This window comes from Ictalurus punctatus, chromosome 23 (genome assembly GCF_001660625.3).
Source record: "Ictalurus punctatus breed USDA103 chromosome 23, Coco_2.0, whole genome shotgun sequence".
In the NCBI taxonomy this organism is placed as follows: domain Eukaryota; kingdom Metazoa; phylum Chordata; class Actinopteri; order Siluriformes; family Ictaluridae; genus Ictalurus; species Ictalurus punctatus.
Genome location: NC_030438.2, coordinates 12619509 through 12645151, shown reverse-complemented (window position 1 = coordinate 12645151; position 25643 = coordinate 12619509). Strand labels below are relative to the sequence as shown.

The window sequence follows — 25643 nt, the reverse complement described above, 5'->3', positions numbered from 1 at the left end:
AGAATAAATCACAAACTTATTATTAACCACACAACACACACAGCAATATAAGAATAAAGATAAAAAGAAATAAAATGTTGACTACATGCGGGAATAAATATATATAAAAATAAATGAATGCATAAATAACTAAATATAAAAATTATTACAAACAAATAATAAAAGAATAAATAAATAAAAGTTCAAAAGAATACAAATTTAAAAATTAACTAAATACAGAAATAATGAATGAAGGAAAAAATAATTAATTAAAAATTCATTATATTTGTTTTATTAAGTCATTTATTCCTTTATTTGGTTTCCTATTATTACATCCATCCATCTATCCTTCTATCTATCTTTAATTTCTGCAGGTTTGGTCTTTCATAAAACCCCACTTCCGCTAGCACACAGTAAACCACTATCTGGCACTAACCAGCACTTTTTCCTTTTAAAATAAATAAATTATATATATATATATATATATATATATATATATATATATATATATATATATATATATATATATATATATATATATACACACACACACACACACACACACATATATATATATATATATATATATATATATATATATATATATATATATATATATATATATATATATATAAAGCTTCGAATAATGAACTCAGCATTTTGGAGAAAACCTCGGTTAGTTTCGCTTGAGAAGTATCAAATCAATGAGCGCAACGTGGACACTTGCCCTCTCCAAGATGACAGCACAGTTGACGTGTCTGGTTTTGCCAAATGAGGCATCTGGTATTTCAACTTACCGAAATTGCTTTAAAATATATTTCAAGCTGCATGAAGAGTCCCTTTACACTGTTTCTCATGTGTATCTTACATATCTGGTACTCTAATGGTATTACTTAAAAAAAACAAAAAACAAAAAAGACCCTTTCTCTCCGCGTTTTCCCTTCAACCAATCAAAACTATATACGTCATTTCCGGTTGAAACCGCGCATTTTGAGAGGGACGCAGCCTTTATTAGCGTTTCAGTGGTTAACCTAGCTGCAAAATAATGACTGAATCGGCGTAAATACAGAATACAGACAAAACAGGCAAGTTATTAGTTTTGACAACTAATGTTTCTAAAAGTTTTCTCGTGTTAAATGCTTGTAGTGGAATCAGGAAGTTACAGTTCTCTGCACGCGCTTATCAGTAATGTAGCTGTTTACTTATCTGTCTGAGTGAAACACGTGCTTTTACACAAATTACTTACTTTGTATGTTAGTTAGATAAACAGCTTTGAAGGACAACTTTACTTTATGATTCATTTGTGTGGAAAAAAACATTCACCACATATCATGTTGCCTCTGAAGAAGACTTTGATTGACACAGACTTATATTTAAAAGTATCATTAAATCAGTCTGATTTTTATCTTCAGTAAGTGCTTTATCAGGGTCAGGGAGGATCTGGAGCTGTTCCCAGGAACACTGAACGTGAGGCGAGGATAAACCCTGGTTGGGATGCGAGGGCATCATGGTGACTCACACAGGGGCAGTTTAGAGTAGCCAGTGTACCTGACGACATGTTTTGTTTTGTGAGGTGGGAGGAAACCAGAGAACCAAGAGGAAACCCACACAGAGAGAAACTTGATGAATGTTAACCTGAGCGCAGGATCGAGGCGCTGTTAGGCAGCAGCACTATACGCTACACAGTGTGCATAGGATACCTCTAATTGCTTGTGTTCACTGTGATTATCATGTTCCTCACCAGCTACAACAGGATGCGCAGGTCCGCGGCACCGAGTCAGCTCCTCCACGGCAATGCTGCAAAGAAGCCGCGGTTTGTGCCTCCTACCCCGGTGCACATCGGTGCAGTTCCCAAATCGAACCCAGGGCCAGTGCCAACATCCAACACCATGCCAATGTCGAGACCAGGACAAGTACCAACGTCCGCACTGAAACCAGCACCTGGCGGTGTCCGTAACAAGGTACTGTTAATAACCTTTTCTGTAAACCTTCTCAGTTTGTGTGAAGGGAGAGTTGCCTTGCACAGCTAGATCAGTGTGGCCATCAACCGTCTGATTATGGATGCAGTGACCCGTGCGTTTTGCTACACGATCGGCGTCTATGGATATCTGCCATTAGTCAGGACACTGGCTTAATTGTCAGTGCGTGTTGAATAAAGATTTAGAAATAATAAATACTTTTATATCACAGTGCTGTTGAACTCAAATCCGATCTGAGGTGTCGATTAATTTAAAATAGCAGCAGCTCTGACATTAGTGCTGGCTGTAATACAAACGATAGGTCTATATTAATGTGCTCGTTCTAATACATCATCATTTCTACTGAAACAGCTCATACACCTGGACTTGCATGATGAACGCTCTATAATCTAAGAGATAAAAGTATTTAAAAAAATGTTTTGTTCATAGGGCTGGGCGATATGACATATCATATTATGATACTTGAGGACGTTTCTACAATACGCTATGTGTATCACGATATATAATTCAGCTAACAAACTGTCCACAAAACAGTAGTAAAATAAACAATATTAATTTGAAAAAGTTCAAATTAATTTCACAATACTTTTATTTAACGGCTACAAAGACAAAAAAGATCAAATAAAATATATTTTTTTAAAAGTTGCGTCAAATCAGCATTCATTCAGTACAATTTAATTTGTATATAAAAAAAACACACAAAAAAAATACATCACCATACCAACGATATCTCAGAAAAGTGTATCGTGTAATCATTTATCACAATATCGATATTGTATTGATACATCGCCCAGCCGTAATTGTTCGGTAAAGAAAAACGTGTAATCGTTGATGTAGTGAAGCTTTCTGCAAAATCTCGTTTGTCAGCGCTTTGAGGTTTTTTCACCACAGTATCGTCTTCAGGAAAGAGGAATTTACTCTTTCCGGCTCTTTAGTAACATGTCTTATTAAGTTCAAGAGAGAAAGAAGAAAAACAGCTAGCCTCTTGATTAAATTACTAGACATTTTGCAAGACCTGTATGACTGAATAGAAATAGTAGCTGGTTTTCCATTTTCAGGGTCCGGCTGCATTTATAGCACACTAGGCCTCTGCCAAAACCTGGAACCACTCGGAACTGATCCATAATCTCTGCACTATTAATTAAAGCTGTTTTCCTGTGCAGGTGCAGAAGAACTTGTCTGAGAGGACTGGAGACACTCCAGCTGTTGCCGGAGTCCCAGCAGTGGGTAGGGCTTTAGCCAGGGTTCTGAGTGTCGTTGCTCAGGAAGAGGGGAAAGAAAATGACCTGGAGTCTCTAAGCTTCCCTCTGGAATCAGGGCAGCTCCCAGTTTCGCCCTCACCACAACAGCTAGATCTACCTAGTACACACAGGACCAGCACCAGCACCATAACAACCGGTAAGATTCACCATTTGGTTTTTATTTTCTTAAAAAATGGTGGAGCTGCAGCAGTTGAGTAGATTAACACCACTGTGATCATTGGGTGCAGTGTTGCTTCTGATCTTATTTATTATTATTCTTTATTTTTTTGCACATGACTGTAGACACTTTAGGCCACTCTCAACTACTGCTGCAGTTATTTCTGATTATATCCACTTGCATTAGTTTCTAATAAACTTAACTGGACCAGTTCCCCAAAATAAATACATGTTGTTTGAACTCTATTAAGAAGGTCTTTCTTTTTTAATAAACACACAAAAATAACATTTTTGCCATGTTTAGGCTTCTCATTTGGGTTTAGAAAAGCCAGGACCAGTCAGACTGAATGCAAATTAAGACTGTTCACTTAAACATGAAAAGAAGGCACAGGCACAGTCAAGTCCACCTAGTCTAACATAAACCTTCAGAAACCCAGCAAAGGGAAGCCATTAGAAAACGAGTGCGTGCAGTGCTCTGTTCTTTCGGGAACTAAAATGGAGCAATCTTATTATTAAGTAGTGGTCAAAAGCTGTGTGCGTTTTCTCTTTGTTCCTCGGTCTTCAGTTCCGACCGCTCACTCCGGCTCGCATGAGAGTAAAAACGTCCATGCCCACAGCCTGCAGGGTTCCAGGACGGACATGTTTACAGGACGGGCATGCTTACAGGCTGCATTCGGCAAAGCAAACCGTCACAAAGCTCCTCCTCCCTAGTAGGTGAATCGGGACACAGGATATGTCTCGCTTTGCTACAGCCACCCCAGACTAGTTCTGTGTCCCACCTTGGCCACCCCAGATTACTGTAGCTCCTTGTCCCACCTTGGCCACCCCAGATTACTGTACCTCCTTATCCCACCTTGGCCACCCCAGATTACTGTAGCTCCTTGGCCACCCCAGATTACTGTAGCTCCTTGGCCACCCCAGATTACTGTAGCGCCCTGTCCCACCTTCGCCAACCCAGATTACTGTAGCGCCCTGTCCCACCTTCGCCAACCCAGATTACTGTAGCGCCCTGTCCCACCTTCGCCACCCCAGATTACTGTAGCGCCCTGTCCCACCTTCGCCAACCCAGATTACTGTAGCGCCCTGTCCCACCTTCGCCAACCCAGATTACTGTAGCGCCCTGTCCCACCTTCGCCACCCCAGATTACTGTAGCGCCCTGTCCGACCTTCGCCACCCCAGATTACTGTAGCTCCCTGTCCCACCTTCGCCAACCCAGATTACTGTAGTGCCCTGTCCCACCTTCGCCAACCCAGATTACTGTAGCTCCCTGTCCCACCTTCGCCACCCCAGTCGACAGGTTTTGGCTCAGCCATTGGATGATTATATGAAACACTGCAATTTTTGTGTTGACAGATGCTTGAAAATATTGTTTGAAAGGATGGTGCTCTGACATCTCATATTGCACATCTAATTTGAACATTTTGCACTATTCTTTAAGTCTAGGGCACACCCTAACTGCTCGGATTCTCAACCAAAAATACAAAACCTTTACAATCCCCTTAGCATTTTCATGTTAATCGAGGTACTCCTGTCAGTCAAACAATGTGCGTGGAGTTTAAGGTGTTGGAGGAAGTGAGGAAATCAGTATAAACTTGTGGTGGTGCTGGCAGCTTGTTTTGTGTTGTGGTAGGCAGAGCGAGGCTTCATGGAACACTGAAGCAGTTGAAGCAAATGTGCCGTATTGTGTCGAGGCTACGAAACAATCTGACAACCATCTTCACGATCACACCTAGTGGTCACGTGCAGGTGTTGATCTGAGGTGTGTGTGCTGTCTTGGGTTCAAATCCTGGGTGAAGTGTCCCTGTCCACATTGTTGTAAGAGCCATTTAAAAATGTGTGTTTTTTAATGTGTTAAGTTTGTAACATCTGTCTGACAGCTACATTAACTTGGTTTTGTAATAACTATATTACTCATTGTGACTAACTGTAAGTTACTTTGGTCATGAAAAATTAAGATTAATAAATGCAAAACTGTCCAAATTCTCTCTCTGTCGCTTAAGTAATAACCCACAACATCTTTCCATGTCTTTATTTTTATCAGGAAAATTGGTGGGATTTTACGTCAGATGATTAACAAAGCATCCTGAGTAGACTGACCATGGATCAGTACAAACACTATTGAATCAGTTCAGTTTTAGAAACCTACACAACAAAACTGACCGGAGAACAGTTCAAATTATTTATTAAACACTGGTTCATTGGTTCACCTGGAGATCAACGGCGGCGAACCATGGACTTTTCATATCAGTAATGACGTAACGAAGCTGCGTTTGTTGAAATCACGTGACTTTGATACAGGCGCCGAACCACTGAGTCGAAACAAAAGATTCATAAAGGTTTCGAAGCTTCACGAGGCAGTGTTTTGAAAGAGCCCATCACTAGTTTTGCGATAGTTAGAAATGTGGAGAGCGCTTACCAAAAAGGACATTTCTCGACATATTTCCAAATGATCTCGGGCTTAAACGTCTGGGAGAGTTTGGAGCGTTCACAAACATCATTATTTATTAGTGATTTCACACTTGTCTGTTTTTAGCACTCATAATTCTCACTAGCTCTCAAGCTACCGCGCGCGCGCGTGTGTGTATATAATATGTAGATGTTTTGTAATCGATATTTCATACGTATATTTATTTATGACGCACATAAACAGGTGGATCATTGTAAATGTGTTTCTGATTTATTGTGGTCGTCAGGCACTGCGTATTAAACACAACATGCTCATTAGAAAGCTGAATTCGGTTCTCATAGCACACTTTATCACCCTGCTTTATTTCTAATGATTCACCCACCGCAAATCAGATGGAACAGTGCAGTATTTACGAGGGTTGGTCTATAAATGGTGTTTTGTTAATCATTATGGAGCGTGCTCCTTGTGGATCTTCCGACACTGTTCAGAGTCCAGCTCTTATCGCCGACGCTAAGCTCGGTTGTAGAGAAGGGTTAGTACAGGGAAACGTTGTAGACAGATATGGCAGTCAGATCGAGTCCGATTTAAGGCTTTCCGAACATGTCCGTGCTTGAAAGTCTAACGCTGTAATCCAGTACAAACCTAACTTTTGTGCCGAACTGTCCTGGCTCCGGTCTGGACATGAACTGGTGTGCCCGCCCCGTGAAGGAAATGAACCAATCAGCACGCGCGGAGCATATGATTGACATCCCAATGATCAGTTGCCAGTGAGCAGATCTCAAAGCAGAGCTCAAGCACCAGAAGCGGTCTCCCGAGACGTCCTCTAGAAATTAGACGCAACTGGTGTTTCTCTTGGACACGCCGCAGTTACAGTCGTCTCACAATCATGTCCCGAGGGAAATATTGGATTATGAAATCGAATAATTCTCGCATGGAGTTTCAAAAGCTTTATTAAAGCGGTTCCTGGCTGCGTCCCAACGCGCATACTACCGCACTAAACAGTACACCCGCAGAATACAGCACAAAGCATGGTTGCTTGAAAACTACCGTACTGAACAGTGTACAGTGTTAACATTGGGTTTATCCGCTTGTCCACTAAAACAATTGGCAGTTGAAAGTGCAACGCATTTTGTCTTGATTTTTAAGCCTTTATTTAGTTCTTTGCAATCAAATGCAAATTTTATATTGACATTTTCCTTGCCCTAGGAGATACCCATTATTTTTCTGTTGTAATGCAGTTGGGTTTGTTATGTAGGTCAGGCCCGGCTTAAGCAGCTTTACTGAACCTGCGTCAGCTTAAGCTGAAAGGAATTTGAGCAGAGCCCTCCCCTATAGGCGTGGGCCTAATCGAGGCTGGCCTAGTTAAGCCTGATTTTTTTCCCCCTCACGTTTGTCAGCGTGGAGAGTGTGTGTGGCTGTGTAACAAAACCAGCACAGGAACTCTTGCACGTGCAAGTGTTTTCAAGAGAAAGACAAAGAGACAGATAGTCCAGGGCAAAAAGCCAGGGAGAAGAGACTTAGTGGAAAGAGGTGAGGAAAAGAAGCAGAGCCTAAGAGCAACCAGGACCAGCTTAGAACCAAGATGTCTGCTTTGTTTATGACTAGCAGCATGGTGGGCAAGGCACGCTCTTCGAACTTTACTCTGTCTGAGAAACTGGACCTGCTCCGCCTGGTTCAGCCGCACATCCGCATTTTGGAGGAGCACACAAACAAGCATGCCGTGATTGTGGACAAGAACCGGTGCTGGGAGAACATAGCCGAACGCTACAACAAACTGGGAGGAGAGAGGCCGCCCCGGACAGCCCAGGGGCTCCGGACCCTGTACAAACGTCTCAAAGAGAGTGCTAAACAAGAAGTGGTCCAGCGGAGCCACGCCCAGCCTGAGTATCGGGGCAGCATCTCAGAACCAACCAAACGGATCATGGAGATGATCCCGCATCTATTTCATGCAGGGGACAAAGAGCACAGCACACTCCACAGGTGAGGACAAAGTATGCATCTTTGCACACAACTAGATGGATGAAACAACATGACCATAATACAGTACACAAAAGCACATGCATATACACACATGATGGAAGACTTGTGTGCAGTGACGTGAGCATCATGTAGCATTGGTGTGATTGATTTAAACTTAAACCTACACGTACATTAGTCTTGAGCTTATTAGTCTCATGCTATGGTTTATGGGGTGGTGTGTATATATAAATATGAAAATCAGGGCTGCACAGATGTATTGGCCGATACAGATTTTTCCCGAAATCGGCCAATATTTTAAAATCATCAAATGATTAGGGCCGATTATATTCTGTCAATCAAAAGAGGGCGGGAAAATGCATTGAATTCATGCTGTGTGTAAAGATGGTGTCTCCTGTGTAGAATGACGATAAAACTGCAGTTTGTAAGCTCTGCACTGCTAAAATTTTACAGCGGACGCTGCAGCGGTGACGCGGGAGTTTCTGCGTCAAGTCTAATTAAATTTTTTTCCGCGCTATTCACACTCAATTAAAGCGCCAGTACACTGTTGAATGATTTAAATGAAGGTGAGTTGACAAAAAAGTATATATTGCACAGAAAAATATATTTGTGGAATAGTATGTTTCATATGCAGTTAATGTATTAAAAAAAGTTTTATTTCCACATGGTTTGATGTTCAATGATGGAGTAGAAAAGCTTTTGTTTGTGGTGAGTGAATGTGAGACTAACAGGGTTTTTTTTTGTTTTTTTTTAGATTTCAGTCAATTAATTCTATTAATATGAATTAATAATATTCAATAATTTAAGAAATCTTACTAAATTTCAGAATTTAGTTCATGTGTTGATGTTAGAGTAATGTGTTTTCTGTTTATGAGACCAGTTACTGTGAAACAACTTGTTGAAATGGAGAGAATAAGTATTTATTTTGATTTCTTTAATAATTGTGGAATTAATTATTATTAATTTAAAATAAGGTATAAAAGGCAGAACTATCGGTATCAGCCGATATCACTCTGAATAATCGGTTATCGTATCGGCTGAGAAATTTAGTGATATCAGCCGATACCGATAGTTCTGCCTGTTATACCTTCTTTTAAATTAATAATAATAATAATAATAATCATAATAATGAATTTCACAATTCTGAAAGAAATGCAAATAAAAACTTTAAAACTGCAGTTTTGTCGTCATTCCACATAGAGACATCATCTTTACACACAGTACGGATTCAATGTCACGCCCCCTTTTGATTGACAGGATATAATCGGCTCTGATCATCGGCCGATGGTCCATAGCATGAAAAATTGCCTTTATTGGCTGATACATCGGTGCATCTCTAATTTTTATTTATATATATATATATATATATATATATATATATATGTATGTATGTGTGTGTGTGTGTGTGTGTGTGTGTAATATAATATACACACCTCTTACTAGGTCCACGTCTCAGCTGTTTAAGTCAATATTTACGGTCTATAGGTCAAAAACAACCAACAAAGCATATAATACAAGTTAATACAGCCATAAACAACACTACTTTTCATGTTTGGCCCAAATTATATTGTGAAAAGTACATTACGTCTGTCACACTTTTTCCACTTAAGAAGATAAATTACAATTTATTATTAATCATTGAAAAATGTGGTGTAAATTTTTAGGCCTTTTTAAGAAATCCTCTCTGTAGTTCTGTTTGATAATCCTGGTCCCATCTGCCCCTTTTGTGTTCATAACCAATCTGTTTCCTTTACATTGGTCTGCCTGTGTTTGGTGGTGTGTGTGAGAGATATATATATATATATATAATATAATATCTCACACAGTGGATTTGAAATCTTAACTGTAATTAACCATATAGCCAGAAGTGTTTGTTTTATTATTGCTGCTAAAATAAAATGTAAACTTGTGCTATTACACTTACTCTCAGATCCCATAGCATTAAAGTTCATGTTAAATTTTATTTGTGTTCACATGTAACATGAACATTCTAGTACTGACTTAATTTTTTCTGTTAGGCTGCAATACAGGATGAACTCTCCAGTCGAGCAACCCGGCAGCAGTTCGTCTCTTCCTGCCATGCTGGACTACACACCTGTGGCCAGAGCGGTGAGGGTGGAGTCAGAGGATGTCAAACCTCCACCTGATCTCCAAATAGTAGTCCCGCACGATTCGCCTGTAACATTAACAACTCCTCACAGTCAGGAGCCCATTGCTCAGACTGAGAATGAAGTTGAGGAGGAGGAAGAGGAAGAAGAACTAGTCTCTAATGTTTACGCAGCCTCCCTCTCACCCTGCCCCTCCTCTGTGCATCTCCCTCCATCACCTTCAGCACCCACGTCCAGACGCAGTCTGTACGAAAGGGGCGGTGTTTTGTTTAGAAACCCTGCACTGGAGGCAGAGTCTTTGCAGATGATGCGAGAGGAGCATGAGCTTTTACTGGCCAACCACAGGAAGCTTGGACAATACCTAGACGAGAGAAGAGAGGGGCTAAAAAGAAAGCAACAGTTGGAGGAGGAGCTCTTGAGGTCAAAGGTCAAAGTGGAGAAACTTAGGGCTGCACGGCTACGCCACGGACTGCCACTAATGTAACAAACTCGCTGAAAGTAATGTAAAGACAGTAACACTGCTGGCGTGTACAGTTTTACAAATGACTCTTTTATTTGATTGACTTTTTCTGTCTGTAGAAGAAGTACATGTCTTATCTATCTGTGAATATGAGACAGACATGATTGTATTTTGTTGCAATAATAAAGCAATAATTTTTGGTTTTATAGTCATGTTTATTTTATTTCCCAAGCTTGTATTCTGATTGGTTCATACATATTTGGAATAGTCCTATACAGGAACTGCTTCATGTTGCACAGGATACATAAAATGCAGGTAAAGATGACTCCTTTATAAACTTTTGAAGATCGTGTTTTAGTTACTCGGCATTGAAAACTTGATGGCTTTAAATAAATTTTAAAAAACGGTGTTAAAATTGTCAGTCTTCACAACCTTCTCTTAAAAAAAACTCTTAATTTTTGTCACATATAACTTGAATAACGTAAGGTTGAATTCTAACAAAGGACAGGTGAGTTTAGTAAGGCATAATTGACGGCTCAGGCGTTACACGATTTTAATTCACAACGTGGATGCAGAGACCCGTCGTGGATTATCCCACTTATACCATGGTCACTTACCAGCATTGACGAGTTAAAGCTGTCTGATGTTTGTAGTGCAAAATTTCACTGCAAGGATAAAAATAACGGTTAGTTATTTTATATTCAGGTCATTAGATCTAGAATTCTGCCTGCCCTAAATCATTCACAGATAAAGATTACATTTATTGGAAGGAATTCTAATAAATAGTTATTAGAGAGAGAGAGAGAGAGAGAGATTATGTGTGTGTGTATGTGAGAGAGAGAGAATTACCTGCGTCTGGGCCGCATCTCTACTAATAATGGAGCTGTGAGTTTAACCATGTTACTATGGTTACAGTTGTATTTAGGCAGCTCATTAATTTAAAACGGTGGTTAAGTTCCCTTTGGAACTCTCTTCCTCTCGAACTTAGGGAAGTTCAGACCTTTGGTCTTTTTTTAAGCTCAACTTAAGACTTTTTTTTTAAACTTGCATTTGACTGCTCATGTCTACTTTTCTTATTATTCTGTTGTTATTTTTATTATTTGTATAATTAAAATTTTTTTCTGTGTACTGCTAATTTTATGTACAGAGCTTTGAGAAGCTGCTTTTAAAGGTGCTCTGTAAAATAAATCAAAAATAAAGTTTATTGTCAAACTTACCGGAACTACCTGGGGTTTATACGGTTTTAACGCACAGCTTCCAGCCAATCAGAATCGAGTATTCTGACAGACCATGGTATAAGTATGTATAATAAACACTTAGCTATTCAAGCAAATGCTAGAGGTGTGTGTGTGTGTGCGCACGCTTCTTAAGTTGCGTAACATTTTTCAAATGAATTATAACCATTAGAAATGCTACCCATTTCCGGTCGTTCTCTAGTTGCTGTTAATATGAGTTGTTCATTAATGAGTTTGTGCATGTGTGTTTTAGCACGCTACTACAGTGTAATGTGGTGCAAGGCATCCTCCAGGAAGCACAAGCGCTGGGAAGGTGATGCAGTGCTCGTGGCCTCAGGACGCAGCGTCGTCCTCAAAGACATGGAGGGAAGAGATATTGGACGAGGTGAACACACCACCACACACAGTTAGGCTGTATAAGCAGGATTGTGCGTGGGCTGCTTAGACGACTAGCTTCTGTCCTTGCATCGAAATCGGGGTGGTAATCTAGTTTGGGAGTTCAAAAATCTTTTTCTTAAGAGTCATCTTGTTGTGCATTGCTCAGACTCTGTAATTCAAAAGACAGTCACGGAGCTGTACAGGGCATGGCAATTGATTCGTTCATTCATCTTCACTAACTGCTTTATTCTGGTCAGGGTCACATTGGATCCGGAGCCTATCCCAGGAACAGTGGCCGTGAGCCACAAATACACCCTGGATGAATTCCCAGGCCGTCACACAGCACCGCGCACACACACATTCACACCTAGGGGTGACTTGACGTAGCCGACCCACCTACCAGCTTGTTTTTGAGCAGTTACTTTTATTTAAATAGTGCTGTTTTTTCACACTCAGTGTTACTTTACAATGTTACAGAGCCTGCACTGAGCATTTTTTTGTAACATATTAAGCTACTAGCACAAGTCAATTAAACGTGCATAGTTATACATTTACTTTTCTCATGAGCAGTTTTTGTGCTGCAGCTTACTTTGTGACTGTGAATGTGTATTTAAGGTTCAGGTTACAAAGCATCTGAGCTGGAGAGTCTGTGTGAGGGCCAGACTTTAATGGTAGGAGGGAAGCAGATCGAGGTCATGGGGGTCATCTCAGATGAAGACTACGCTAAGGGACGATGTTTTCAAGATGCCATTGTGGAGGTTCCTCTAGAGACGACTGCTAAAGCACCACCGAGACTTCAGGGATTTCAGCTGGCCAAACCCTTTGCCAGACCAGCACTGAAGGATGCAGCTATGAGATCACCCGGACCTGAGGGGCCTGTCTGCAAGCCCAGATATGACCCTAATATCCCAGGTACGTAACTGGTCTTCTATATGAAACTCACAAGTGAAAGCAGAAATAATATTAAGTACTATCCCTCTAGTAAAATTCCAGCAGCTGACAAATCAAATAAAAGCAAATCAGTATATTTTGTTTGTTTACATGTTAAAAGTTTTCTCAAGTGCATGTGCCCAAAACCCAAATACTTAAACAATTTACTTACACTCACTGACCAATGAGCTGCTCTGCATTCATTCAGTTATCCAATCAGCCATGTGGCATCATGTGTCAGCAGCACATTGGATAAAATCATGCGCATGCAGTTAATGTTTACATCAAACATCAGACTGGGGGGAAAAATGTGATCTCAGTGACTTTGACTTTGACAGTGGCAGGGTTCTTGGTTGGAGCTGACAGGAAGGCTATGGTAGCTTAAATAACCACTCTTTACAACCGTGGTGAACAGAAAAGCATCCCAGAAAGCACAAGACCATGTTGGGTTCTACTCCTGTCAGCCACGAACAGGGACCTGAGGATACAGTGGACACAGGAGAGTTGAGGATTGGAAAAAGACTAGGTGATGTTTTCCCAATCCTCAACTTAAGTTGCAAGACCGGGTGCAAGGTTTATGTTAATGTGCTAGTTGTAATATATTATCATTTATCAATATCAAATATCATTATATTCTGTAGTAACATTTTACACAGGATGTCGTATGGCGAATGCTCCACATCAGTGCATTTAAAATGGGTGTAATCATTGAGAATTGCAAGTTTGTAACTCTCAGGATGAGGAAAGTCTTCAGGATGGTCCTAAATGTGTCAATAAAATGTGTCATTCTGTAATTAATAAAAATGTCATCATGGGGAATTGCTTCGGCATTAGAGGCTGCATGTTGGGCCACATAAAACTCTCCCATCGTTGAATGTTTTCCTATAGCAGCACACACCAGTGGTCTTATTTTTTACTTAAAGTGCTGCTAATCAAGCTCAAGTGTTGAACTGTAGCATTATTTGATGTTAACAGAACCGATGTGTGGAGATATCACAGAAATTGTAAACTGCTCATCAGCTGTCATTGTATTTATTTGTAAATAATAAATGTGAATCTGGCCAGGATGAAGTGGTTACTGAAAAGGAATGAATGAAAAAGTAGTTGTTTAATTTATATTGTGCCTTTCTCAAATTCAAGGGTTGAGTTCATCAGTGAACAAGTAGGTAATTACAAATATTTAACAAAGATCTTAAAATTGCAATCCAAATTATTCAACGTCCATTGCAAATCAAGTTTATTTTCAAAATTTACAGACTTTCAGCTGTTTGCAATGAACAAGTGAAACAAAGGCAGTTAGAAATAGTTCAACTCAACGCTTCACAATGCTTCAAGTGAACCTTATAGGCTCTTCTATTTTATGATGCCGTAATACTCGCCTGCTATGCAGTGTATCCATTTTTTGTTGTTGTCTTAAAATAATACATCAAATCCAATGCACTTAATATACTTAACAGGCATTCAGCAAAATATAAGCATTATCATGTCAGGGGAAAGCAGAGACTCCATTTCCTAGAATGCACCACAACTACAAACATGGCTGACAACTACAACTCCCAAAGCTACACACTGTCGCCTTCTCTTGAGAACTAATCAGACACACTTGTTCCCAATTACAATATTACTGACACCACAATACTTAAGAGATTCTCACACACACACATACACAGCCATTGTGAAGTGTGCACTCAGTTACGCTTAGTTTCTGTTGTTACTAAGCCTTGATCCCTTGTTTGTTTATTCTGGTTTTTGACTTTGCTTATGTTTAGGATCTTGTCTCTTTGCTCTGCCCTGTTTGCTTGATGGCCTGACCTCTGCTGTTCATGATTATTGTTTTCTGCCTTATCCTTTGGACTTGTTGTTTTATTAAACTGCCATACCTGCACTTGCATCCATCCTAACCCTCATTATGTGACAAGCATTAAAAATGTATTAACATAAACATTTAATGTTTAACATTTAAAAGTAAATTATGATTAATAATAGCTAACTTCTAATTTCTCTAATTAGGAGCCCTTGTGATGCCTCGGCCTTCAGCCAATCACCAGTGGCTTTCTAATAAAAATGGACTCCCTTTAGTGGACGTGGTTGTGGACCCTCACCTAACAAATCATCTGCGACCACATCAGAGGGAGGGTGTGGTCTTCCTATATGAATGCCTCATGGGAATGAGGTATGAGAGTTTCTCTCTTTTTTTTCCCCACACTATTATGAAAAACAAACTTTGTAGATATTTTTCCATAATCACAGAGTTGTGGCAAGGTTTAGACTGGAAACAGGATCTGCTTGTCGTACATGCCCGAGCTATTGTTTCTTTGTCCACCCCTGTGTGATGTAAGGGGAGGTGGTGGCAGGTAGGTGTTATTTTAAACATATAAGCAAAGGAGATAAAAGAGAGACCCTTCCTAAAGAGAGGGTATCACTATTTTCGATTTGGGGGGAAGCTGTCTGAAAGCACTAATATACACAGATGAGCCAAAAAACTATGACCACTCACAGATGAAGCAAATAACACTGATCATCTCATAACAACGGTGCGTGTCAAGGTCTGGGATATATTCGTAAGCGAAGAGTCAGTTTTCGTAGCATGTGTTGGATGCAGAAGAATTGGCCGGGTGTGTAGACCTGAGCAACTTTGACAAGGGCCAAATTGTTATGACTGGGTCAGAGTGTCTTCAAAAACGGCAAGGCTTGTGAGGTACTCCTGCTCAGCAGTGGTGAGTGCCTACAAATGTTGGTCCAAGGAGGGACAAACCATGAACCGGGACAAGGCTTTTTCTAATGATGGTTATGGGAGCAGTGCATTGCGTCCTGCTACCTATAGGGGTGCGTAGACAGGCCATTGTACCCATACTAACCCCGGAACTGGACCTTGGAGCAAAGAAAGAAAGAAACCTTTATTAGCTTGGCAGTGCTGGGGCTTGAACACCTGACCTTCTGATCAGTAACCCAAAGCCTTAACCATTGATCCACTTGCCACGTACCCAAGCCTAAAACGTCGCAGACCAGGTACACCCCTTCATGGCAGTGCTATTCCCCAATGGCAGTGGCATCTTTGAGCCGGCTCGTGCGCCCTGCTACACTGCACACATTGTTTGTGAATGGTTTGAGGAACATAATAAAGAGTTCAAGTCCAATCCGCAGCAGGTCCACCTCGCAGCTTACCGGACTTAAAGGATCTGCCTTTAATGTCTTGATGCCAGATACCAGCAGACCTTCAGAGGTCTTGTAGAATCCATGCCTTGGCAGGTTTTGGCAGCACGAGTTGGACCAGCAGCATGTTAGGCAGGTGGTCATAATGTTTTGGCTCATCTGTGTATTTTGCTAATTTTATCGTCAAAGTGTAAGGAAAGCACTGAAGTAATCAACTAATAATGCGGACAGGGAAGGTTGAAGGAGTTTGTTTATAATAGTGAAGAGAGATTTGATCTATTACCAATTGACTTTAAGCTCTTGACCTGTCTCTGCATGAATTTATGCTTTATGCTGATGTAACATGATTGGCTGATTAGATAATTGCTTTAATGGCAAAGTGTACAGGTGTTCCTAATAAACTGGATGGTGAGTGTAATTTATCTAAGTAGTACTGAAGAAGGTCAGTGTGTATGTCTTGTATGTTGCAGGTTGGCTGGCCGCTGTGGAGCCATTTTAGCGGATGAGATGGGTTTGGGGAAGACACTGCAGTGTGTGTGTGTATTGTGGACTTTACTGAGGCAGGGGCCTTATGGGGGGCGGCCTGTACTGAAGAGAGGGTTGGTGGTTTGCCCCGGTAGCCTGGTGAAAAACTGGGCTGTTGAATTCAACAAATGGCTTGGCAGAGAGAGGATCAGCGTTTACACTGTTGACCAGGTTTGTCTCTGTGTGTGTGTGTGTGTGTGTGTGTGTGTGTGTGTGTGTGTGTGTGTGTGTGTGTGTGTGTGTGTGTGTGTGTTCTTATGTGCATCACAGTCAAATGTCTATTCTGGACTAAGAGCTTGTTGAGCGACAGTAATTCACAAGCCAGTGGATATACCTCATGTACTTGTGCATGTTTTTTAAATTTGTTTGTTTATTTTTCTCCCACAGGACAACCGTGTGGAGGACTTCATATCCTGTCCCCGGTCTCCTGTGATGGTGATCAGTTATGAGATGCTACTGCGCTCTGTAGATGCTTTAAAGAAGCTGGAGTTTGGTTTGGTCATCTGCGATGAGGGCCATCGGCTTAAAAACAGCAATATCAAGACAGCCGGTGCGCTCACCTCCCTGGCCTGTGAACGTCGGGTAATACTTACAGGTCAGTCTCACACAAACAAACTCTTTTACTTACTCACTCTTGTTAAAGGTTTCTACCTGTTCGATGTGGAGTTTGTTTTTAGCTAGAAATGCAAATTATATCACAAAAATGCACTCGACTGAACTAGAAAACATGGTATGTTCATTGTGTAGCACTGCCTTCTCACTCTCCAGGGTCACTGGTTCGATCCTGAGCTCAGGTTACTGGTCTTTGTGGAGCTCCTCTAAGTATGTTCTCCTCGTGTCCTTGTGGAGTTTATCCAGTTTCTCTTGTTTTCTCCCTTGTCCAAAAAACATTCCGGTTAGCCTAAATTACCCTTGGTATGAATGTGAGTGTGTACAAGGTGTCTTGGGATGATGGAATGCCATCCCATCCAGAGTGTATACTTGCCACACCTCCAGTGTTCCTGGGATACACCTTGGATCCACTACAAAACCAGGATAAAGCAGTTATTGAAGATGAACGAATGAAAAATTATGACATTATTGACACAATTATTGTGTTCCTCTTTCCCTGCTTGGTTAGTGCTTTTAATTATGTGGTGTTTGTTGTTGTACCATATTCATTATATTCACTTAACAATATTTAATAGTAATCTTTTTTTTCTTTGCTACTGCAGTGTTTAAGTTGCATAATAATTAAATAGTTATCTTCATACCAAAGTCCTATTAGGACTAATGAAACTATCTGCACTGTGTCCCTGTAGATAAACAGATCATTGGTTTTGGTCTGAAAGTTTGCAGACTGAGACAGACCCAATCATAGATCAAAATAAAGAAATAATGCTACAATTTTTGTGCGTGTCTATAATCATCACCAGGCACCCCTGTGCAGAATGATCTCCAAGAGTTCTACTCCATTATTGAGTTTGTGAATCCAGGCATTTTGGGAACTTCTGCAGCCTACAGAAAGATTTATGAAGAGCCAATCCTCAGATCCCGCCAGCCGACCTGCGCTGAGGTAGCGCACACATCAAAATTAAAGAAATCAGTACATGTATTTAGTTTACATGCGTGTATACGTTTGTGTCTCACACTTGTTTAAGGCAAATATCATTTGAAAATTGAACGCAAGTACAGTGCGCATGTGAGATCTGAAGAGCTGCGATGTGTTTCAGGAGGAGAGGCGCATAGGCGAAGAGCGAGCAGCAGAACTTGCTCGACTGACCGGCGCATTCACGCTACGACGGACTCAGGAGATCATCAACCGTTTCTTACCTGCGCGGCTGGAGTGGACGGTATTCTGCCGGCCCACAGAGCTGCAGGTGCAGCTGTACAATGAGCTGCTGTCTAGCCGACCTGTCAGGGCCTGTTTCGCTGCAGCCAGCACACATGCTTTCACACACAGCCCTCACCTTGCCTGCATTAATGCTTTGAAGAAACTGTGCAACCACCCTGGGCTCCTTTACAACACGATGAAGGTTTGTGATGATACACAGACAACCGCTTGTGTTCCTTTAGATGTGCGTTCATTTCTTTCATGGCTGACTAGTGAAGAGCTTATTTCACCCTTACAAAATGAAAGAAAAGTGATATTTATAACAATAGAATGTGTGTGTTCACCAGGCAGTCGTATCTCAGTTTTTAAGGTTTTCTTGCCTGTGATTAGTCTCATAGTGCCAGTGAAAATAAAATAAAAAATGGCTGGTTAACTGAATGATTTGAGGTAAGAGGGAAATTATTTGGAGCACAATCTTTGAACATGTATTGCATATGGAGATATTTATTTAGCATGGTATTTCTTTACTTTTGCCCTTTGGCCTGCATTTCAGGAGAAGACGACTGATGATTTATATGACGGCCTCTGTGTAGACGTTTTTCCTGAGACCTATGTCACTGGAAGTTTTTGCACAGGAGACTCTGGGAAATTGCTGGTGCTCACAGACCTTTTGGCTGCTATAAAGCATGTCAACTGCACAGACAAGTATAGTCATACACATCCTTGCACTATCAACAAAAATAAGAGTGAGAGCCTGTGTCATTACAATAAAACAATAGAAAGTGGTACAGTAAAAGCCCATAGTGGCTTGAGAATCTGCATAAATGAGAGCTAAAACACTTTACAAACATTACATATCTCTCTGTAACTATTGACCGAGTGTCTATTTGTAATAAACATGTAGACTAACCTAGCTGTGGATATATAATACTTAGCAAGCTATGATGGTGAAAATAAATTAGATAGATAAGCGTTCAAAATAGATTAAACCTGTATAATTTCAGTTGTGCACACAGTTTTATCCATATTAAAGTTTCTACTGTCGCGTCTGTTAAAGTACGGTGCTGTGAAAAAGTATTTCTTCTGTTTTTGTGTGTATCTCATGCTTGTCTAAAATTTAAGATAAAACAAAGGCAATCCGAGTAAACACAAAATACAGTTTTTAAAAGATAATGTTATTTATTGAAGGGAAAAAAAGTTATCCATCACCCATGTGAAAAACTAATTAAGGATTATCTTGTAGAGAGCAGAATTTATGTTTCCTTCAATTTATTGCAAGTTTCCCAGGCCCTGAAGCAGCAAAGCATCCCCACACCATCACACTTCCACCACCATACTTGACCGTAAGTATGATATTCTTTTTGTGGAATTCTGTGTTTGGTTTACACCAGATGTAACAGGACCCCTGTCTTCCAAACAGATCCACTTTCCACTCATCAGTACACAGAACATTCTCCCAAAAGGTTTGAGGATCACCAAGGTGTGCTTTTGCAAAATTCAGACGAGCCTTAATGTTCTTCTGAGTTAGCAGTGGTTTTTGCCTCGCCACTCTTCCATGGATGCCATTTTTGTCCTTTGATGTTGTCCTTGGCTCTTTTGTGATTTGCTGGAGGATTAGTTGCTGTGCACTTGGAGGAATTTTGGAAGGTCGGTCACTTTTGGGAAGGTTCAGTACTGTGTTGAGTTTTTCCATTTGGAGATAATGGCTCTCACTGTGGTTCTTTGGAGTCCCAGAGCCTTTGAAATAGCTTTGTAACCCTTCCCAGACTGATGTATTTCAATCGCCTTCTTCCTCATTTCTGGAATTTCTTTCAACTTTGGCATAGTGTGTTACTGAGTAAGACCTTTTAACCAACTTCATGCTGTTGAAAAAGTTCTACTTAAGTGTTGATTTGATTGAACAGGGTTTGCAGTAATCAGGCCTGGTTACGTAACTAGTAACTATGGACTATGGGGGCAAATACATTATCACACAGGCCCAGTTGGTATTGGATAACTTTTTTTGTTTCAATAAATAACATTATCATTTCAAAACTGTATTTTGTGTTTACTCAGTTTGCCTTTGTTTTATCTTGATTTTATTTTAATTTCTGAAACAATTTAGTATGAGATGTACAAAAAAACAGAAGAAATCAGGATGGGGGCAAATACTCTTTCACAACTCCCCGTTTCTATTAAAATTTTCGGCTCTGCTAAGACTCCGTTAACTTACCTGAGGTGGTCTGATCGGTCCTATGAGGATGCGCACTGATAGCACTCAACCTGTAGGTATTACTGTATGGCCAATCAGGAAAGTCAACATTGCGCAGCCACATGCAGAATATCCCTGCCTCTTTTTGTCAAGGAAAATAAAAAGAGATTTATTTATTTATTATTTTGCTTTCTACATTTTAGTCTAGTCTTTATTTGTCAACAATATTGCATGTTGATATAGTTAGTTGATATAGTTATATTAGCACAATATAACGTTTAAAGATTTTTTTTTTTTTTGTGACACTAAGGTGAAAAAGCAGTCAATATTTGGTAGAACCAACATCTACAAGCCTCTCTGTCAGTTTTTACATATCTGCTTCCTGCCCTTTTTTCCGGAAAAATTGTTCAAGCTCTTGGCTGCTTGGTTGCTTCTCTGAATAAACTCCTTAACCAGTCACTGGTTTATTGTGGACAGTCTCGTCCAGAGCAGAGTGGCTGTTCTGCTGTATTCTACCTTGATTGTTGCTAGTCTTGAACTTTCTTTTCCTTCCAGGAACAGATGTATTTATATTGAGATTGCATGGCACTTTACTTGCACACATGTTGGCTCCATTCAATACATCTTCTGACTTTGCATGACAGCTAGTTGCACTAAAATTAAATGAAGTATTTCAAAGCAACAGGGATGAATACTTATGATCATTTTTTACTTACAAATCATTTTTCAAACTATATTGATCCCCGCATTCAAATTGTGTTCATTTCAGTTCTATATTGTAACACTACAAAAACTTCAATAGGGGCGAATACTTATGCATAGCACTGTATTTAAATATGTCTGTTTTGACTTAAGGGAAAGATCTGATCGATTCATTTGTTCTTTACTCTCCCTTGTTTGCAGGGTTGTGCTGGTGTCTAATTATACACAGACTCTTGACCTGCTGCAAGACCTCTGTGCTCACCTTGGTTACACCTGGTGTCGGCTTGATGGACAGACACCTGTCGCCCAGCGACAGCGAATTGTAGACTCCTTTAACCGTCTGGACTCCTCCCACTTCCTGTTTTTTCTCAGTTCAAAGGCTGGAGGAGTAGGGCTTAATCTTATTGGTGCTTCCCATCTAGTTTTGTACGATATCGACTGGAATCCAGCTAATGACATACAGGTTTGTTCAAGTAGAGTCCAAGTAGTTTGAGTCATGCAAAGGAAATTAACATGTTGCACCACACACTTATATTTTAACCACACCATAAAGAACATACTGCTGCTTCATATGTTTATGCTTAAATTTATGCCTTTACAAGCACGTGGCACTTTGGTTGACCTTCTCTATTTTTAATTCCTACTGCTAGCACTTAGACAAATCAGGAATTATCAACTGCACCTCTACTGCTCTTTATGAAGCACAGCCACTAGATGGTGCTGAGTTTGTGAAAATGAGTTTCTGTCATCCTTGTGCGGTTCTATGATGACAGCGAATGATATTTTGAGTATGTAGTGTTAGTGTATTTTAATTTGTAAGTAGTTTGATTATGATGATGTAATTAGTAATTAATTTATTATTTTATTTATTATGAAATTATTCATTCTTATAAATTATGTAATGTTATGGTTTTGGGTTGTTAGTTATGGGTTGTAATATGAACACAGATTTGTTTAAAACAGCTCCTCGTACCTAACAACTAACAATGACGGAATGCACAGAATGACAAACACAAAACTAAAATAAAAAAAGTCATTTCATAATAATTTATGTATAACAAAAATATATACTCAATAGCCAGATTAGACCAATTGGTTAGATAAATATTGTAATTGCCTGACTTATTATTGTACATGCATGTTCACTACTGCCTTCTTATGTAGTAATGGTGAACAGGAGCAGGGATGGAAAACTGGTCCACATCTCTGATTTGCACTTGTTTTGCTACTTTGTGACCTTATGCCCACATTTTCCTCACACACCAATCATTGCACAGTTTGACAACAAAAATAGCAACAATGCCATAGCCCAGTAATGCTCTGTTATTATAATGTATTTACCCTGCTTACATCTATTGCACAAAATTACGCAACTTTCGGTATATTTTAATCTCATGACCATGGTCATGTTTGTCACCATTTAAAGATGTTTGTAAAAATTGCTTTTGTGTTATTTAAATTATATCCTAACGTATTAGTTATTGAGTATTGCTTGAGTAATGTGTGTTTGCTATATTTGTATTAATGTTCTAGGCCATGGCCCGAGTATGGAGAGATGGGCAGAAGAAAACAGTTCACGTTTACAGATTTCTAACAACAGGTTGGACAATAAAACTACTGCACGCACTTGTAATACCATGACTTCTCCCTCTCCTAGGCAAACTCTGCTAACGGGCACAGCCCATCACTGTAACACCCCATTACCTGATGTAGATGACACTACTGCAATGTTATTACCACTCCATGTGTTTTCACTACTGTCACACTGTTTTCACAAAAAAAATGGACCCCTTAACAGTACATTTTTCTTTTGCTTTTAGTAAATCTGCAACGTTGCAATATATCAGGTGGTCTTGGAAAACCAGTCAGACGGGATGGGCTGAATTCTATCAAGAACTCTTGCTTAGGCCTATCCTTCTTCAAATACTATGACAGATTATGATAGCCAGCTTAACAAATATGGTGAAAAGAAATCTGCCTAAAGATGTCTAAAACCTTGCTAGTTAAGTGTGAATGTCACACACTGATCGAGTTGTTGTCAAGAATGTTTTAGTTTTCCGAACTATTGGAAATGTCGAATCTCAAGGGTTTTCTCAGGCCACCATACACATCCACTTGAAACCAGGCAGTTACTGTATGACTACCATATATAAATTCCCTTTTTATAATACAAAGGGATGTTACCTTTTAAGCTAGTGTTAAATCTAGCTGAAATTAGCAGGGGGAAATCAAATTAGTTTTCAGTTTGATCTTTTTTTTCTTTGTCAGGTACCATAGAGGAAAAGATCTACCAGAGACAGGTGAGTAAGCAGGGACTTTCTGGAACTGTGGTAGACCTCGGTAAAAAGGGTGAGCACATCAACTTCTCAGCAGAGGAGCTGCGTGACCTTTTCACCTTTGACCCTAATACCGACTGCCTCACTCATGACCTGCTTGGCTGCAAGTGCCTAGGGGATGGAAGAATGCCAGGTACTCCACACAACCCCATGTTCTGGATCATTTGTATGTATAATTATTGTCTAGTCTGTGGTTGTGTAATGGATGTGCTTATATGCATCATAATCAATACACATCTGAGGTTTTTTTGGTTGCTCCTTTTATTTTTATTCTGATTTGAGGTGATAATAAGCACTGTTTTGTTTTTTGAAACTATATGCGGTGTGGAAAAACGTAAGCATGTTGCAATCAATATACAAATTCAGGGCAATAGTAAGGTATATTAGTTAAATTACATTATGATGTAAATAATTTAGCTTTAGTCTTAGTCACATTTAATTTAATCATATTTTATTCTATTATATTTGAAAGGTGTGGTTGAGGATGTACCCACGGCTACAGGGAGGGCGTGTCAGTTGGGTCGCCGTGCCGATAGTGCCAGCGTTACACAGCGGGTCAGCATGTCTGAGCTTATGCAGTGGAAGCATTTTTCTGGAACCATCTCGTCATATGGTGACATTTACTTGGACCATGCACACAGTAATATCACATATGCTTTCCAGAGCACTACTTCCAAAACCCAAGACATAGCAGAAAACACGTAATAGAGTGGATTTGATGGATGGAAAAAATCAAATGTAATGAATTCATGTAAGTAAATATGTAACTATAAATGTAACAACGGTTATGTGCTGGAAATCTACTTTTTTTGTTTGTTTGTTTGTTTGTTTTTTTAATAAAAGTGTGTATTAAAATTATTATTGATTATAAAGTCAAGGTTGTGAACACTACCTTGACTGATTTAGTATGAAGAATCACAATCCTAAAATAAAAAACACAAAAATACTTGATAATTGTGCTTTGACAGTTTCTAATGGTCTACTGACCTGATACAGTTTGCTCTAAACTGTTCTAAAACCTTTTGCAGCCAGGAATCCCTTTACCCGTCAAATAAATAAATAAAAATCCACAGACCCCGTTAATACAGAATTAATTTATGATTATAATCCTATTCAAATATTCAAACTATTCAAATATGAGTTATTTAATGTATATTTAAATATGTACAATAAAATGTGGGTATTTACTAAAGCCATAAATATTTTTATTCCTTATCATTCTGCTGTCCAAGCACATTTTTCTTACAATTTTTATTAGATAGAATTTGACATTTATTTATAGTTTTTTCTGTTTGGTTATTGAGGTTTATATCACGGACCCCCAGGCTATGCTTGGTAGACCCCCCACTTTGTGGTGTGATGTAACCACTGTTCAAAATCAGACAGTTTTGTATTATTCTGTATTATTTTTGTGGCTTTCAGTCAACAATTAACCTCGCACACCTGCAGGTGATAGATAAGTGCGTAGAAAAAAGACCACAAAAACGAAAAAACATCCCACACACTAACAGTACTCTGTGTATGGTCTCTTGATTTTTATATTTGCATACAATTGTTTGTGGTACCTTCAGTTGTTTGGAAATTGCAATGGCCTCAACTGAAATGCTTATGGACACAACAGTCACAAAATATCAAATAATGGTAAATTAGAGAGTCCATTCCCTGCTAGAGTCTGATACAAAATAGTTTCCTACCAAAAAAAATACAAAAGCAAAAAAATCCTGCACACCAACAGTACTTGCACATGTATTAAAAATAGCTATATTCTCAACATTTCGGCCCCATGACCTTCATCAGGAATATACAAACAATCTATTCAATACAATCTCATTTAAAATCAACGCATGACCAATCACTGCAATGATCCATCATTACCAATCACAATCAGTGATATAATACATCACTGTGACCACATCACCATATAAAAGGGTTACATCAAAAATGTACAAATTACCAAGACAAATGGACATAAACAAATAAACATAACTCTATAGCATCACATTTAAACAATGCTTCATCGTTCATGCCCATAGACGATGAAGTCTGAAGAG

At 39.5% G+C, this 25643-nt stretch overlaps 2 protein-coding genes across 2 annotated transcripts; both read left to right on the top strand.

The window, feature by feature from the left end:
- The first annotated feature begins 958 nt into the window (after positions 1-958).
- Positions 959-24423, top strand: rad54b (RAD54 homolog B). Its single transcript, XM_017453555.3, has 15 exons — positions 959-1064; positions 1724-1940; positions 3122-3356; positions 11818-11949; positions 12558-12854; positions 14883-15045; positions 16496-16721; positions 16938-17145; positions 17966-18105; positions 18263-18565; positions 18917-19068; positions 21458-21719; positions 22790-22856; positions 23525-23725; positions 24065-24423. Exons 2-15 carry the CDS (start codon positions 1734-1736, stop codon positions 24295-24297), a joined length of 2826 nt encoding a protein of 941 aa, XP_017309044.2. The 5' UTR covers positions 959-1064; positions 1724-1733; the 3' UTR covers positions 24298-24423.
- LOC124626224 (fibrinogen silencer-binding protein) lies at positions 5814-10537 on the top strand. Its single transcript, XM_047150209.2, has 2 exons — positions 5814-7764; positions 9780-10537. The coding sequence occupies exons 1-2, from the start codon at positions 7367-7369 to the stop codon at positions 10351-10353; spliced, it is 972 nt and encodes a 323-aa protein (XP_047006165.1). The 5' UTR covers positions 5814-7366; the 3' UTR covers positions 10354-10537.
- Positions 24424-25643: the final 1220 nt, after the last annotated feature.

Bases quoted from the DNA above. Each gene is read 5' to 3' on its own strand.
- rad54b (XM_017453555.3), top strand. From the start codon at position 1,734: ATGCGCAGGTCCGCGGCACCGAGTCAGCTCCTCCACGGCAATGCTGCA. The intron at 11,950-12,557 runs GTGAACACACCA...TGTGTATTTAAG, and splicing joins GGGAAGAGATATTGGACGAG to GTTCAGGTTACAAAGCATCT. The intron at 22,857-23,524 runs GTTGGACAATAA...TTTCTTTGTCAG, and splicing joins TTACAGATTTCTAACAACAG to GTACCATAGAGGAAAAGATC.
- LOC124626224 (XM_047150209.2), top strand. From the start codon at position 7,367: ATGTCTGCTTTGTTTATGACTAGCAGCATGGTGGGCAAGGCACGCTCT. The intron at 7,765-9,779 runs GTGAGGACAAAG...TTTTTCTGTTAG, and splicing joins GAGCACAGCACACTCCACAG to GCTGCAATACAGGATGAACT.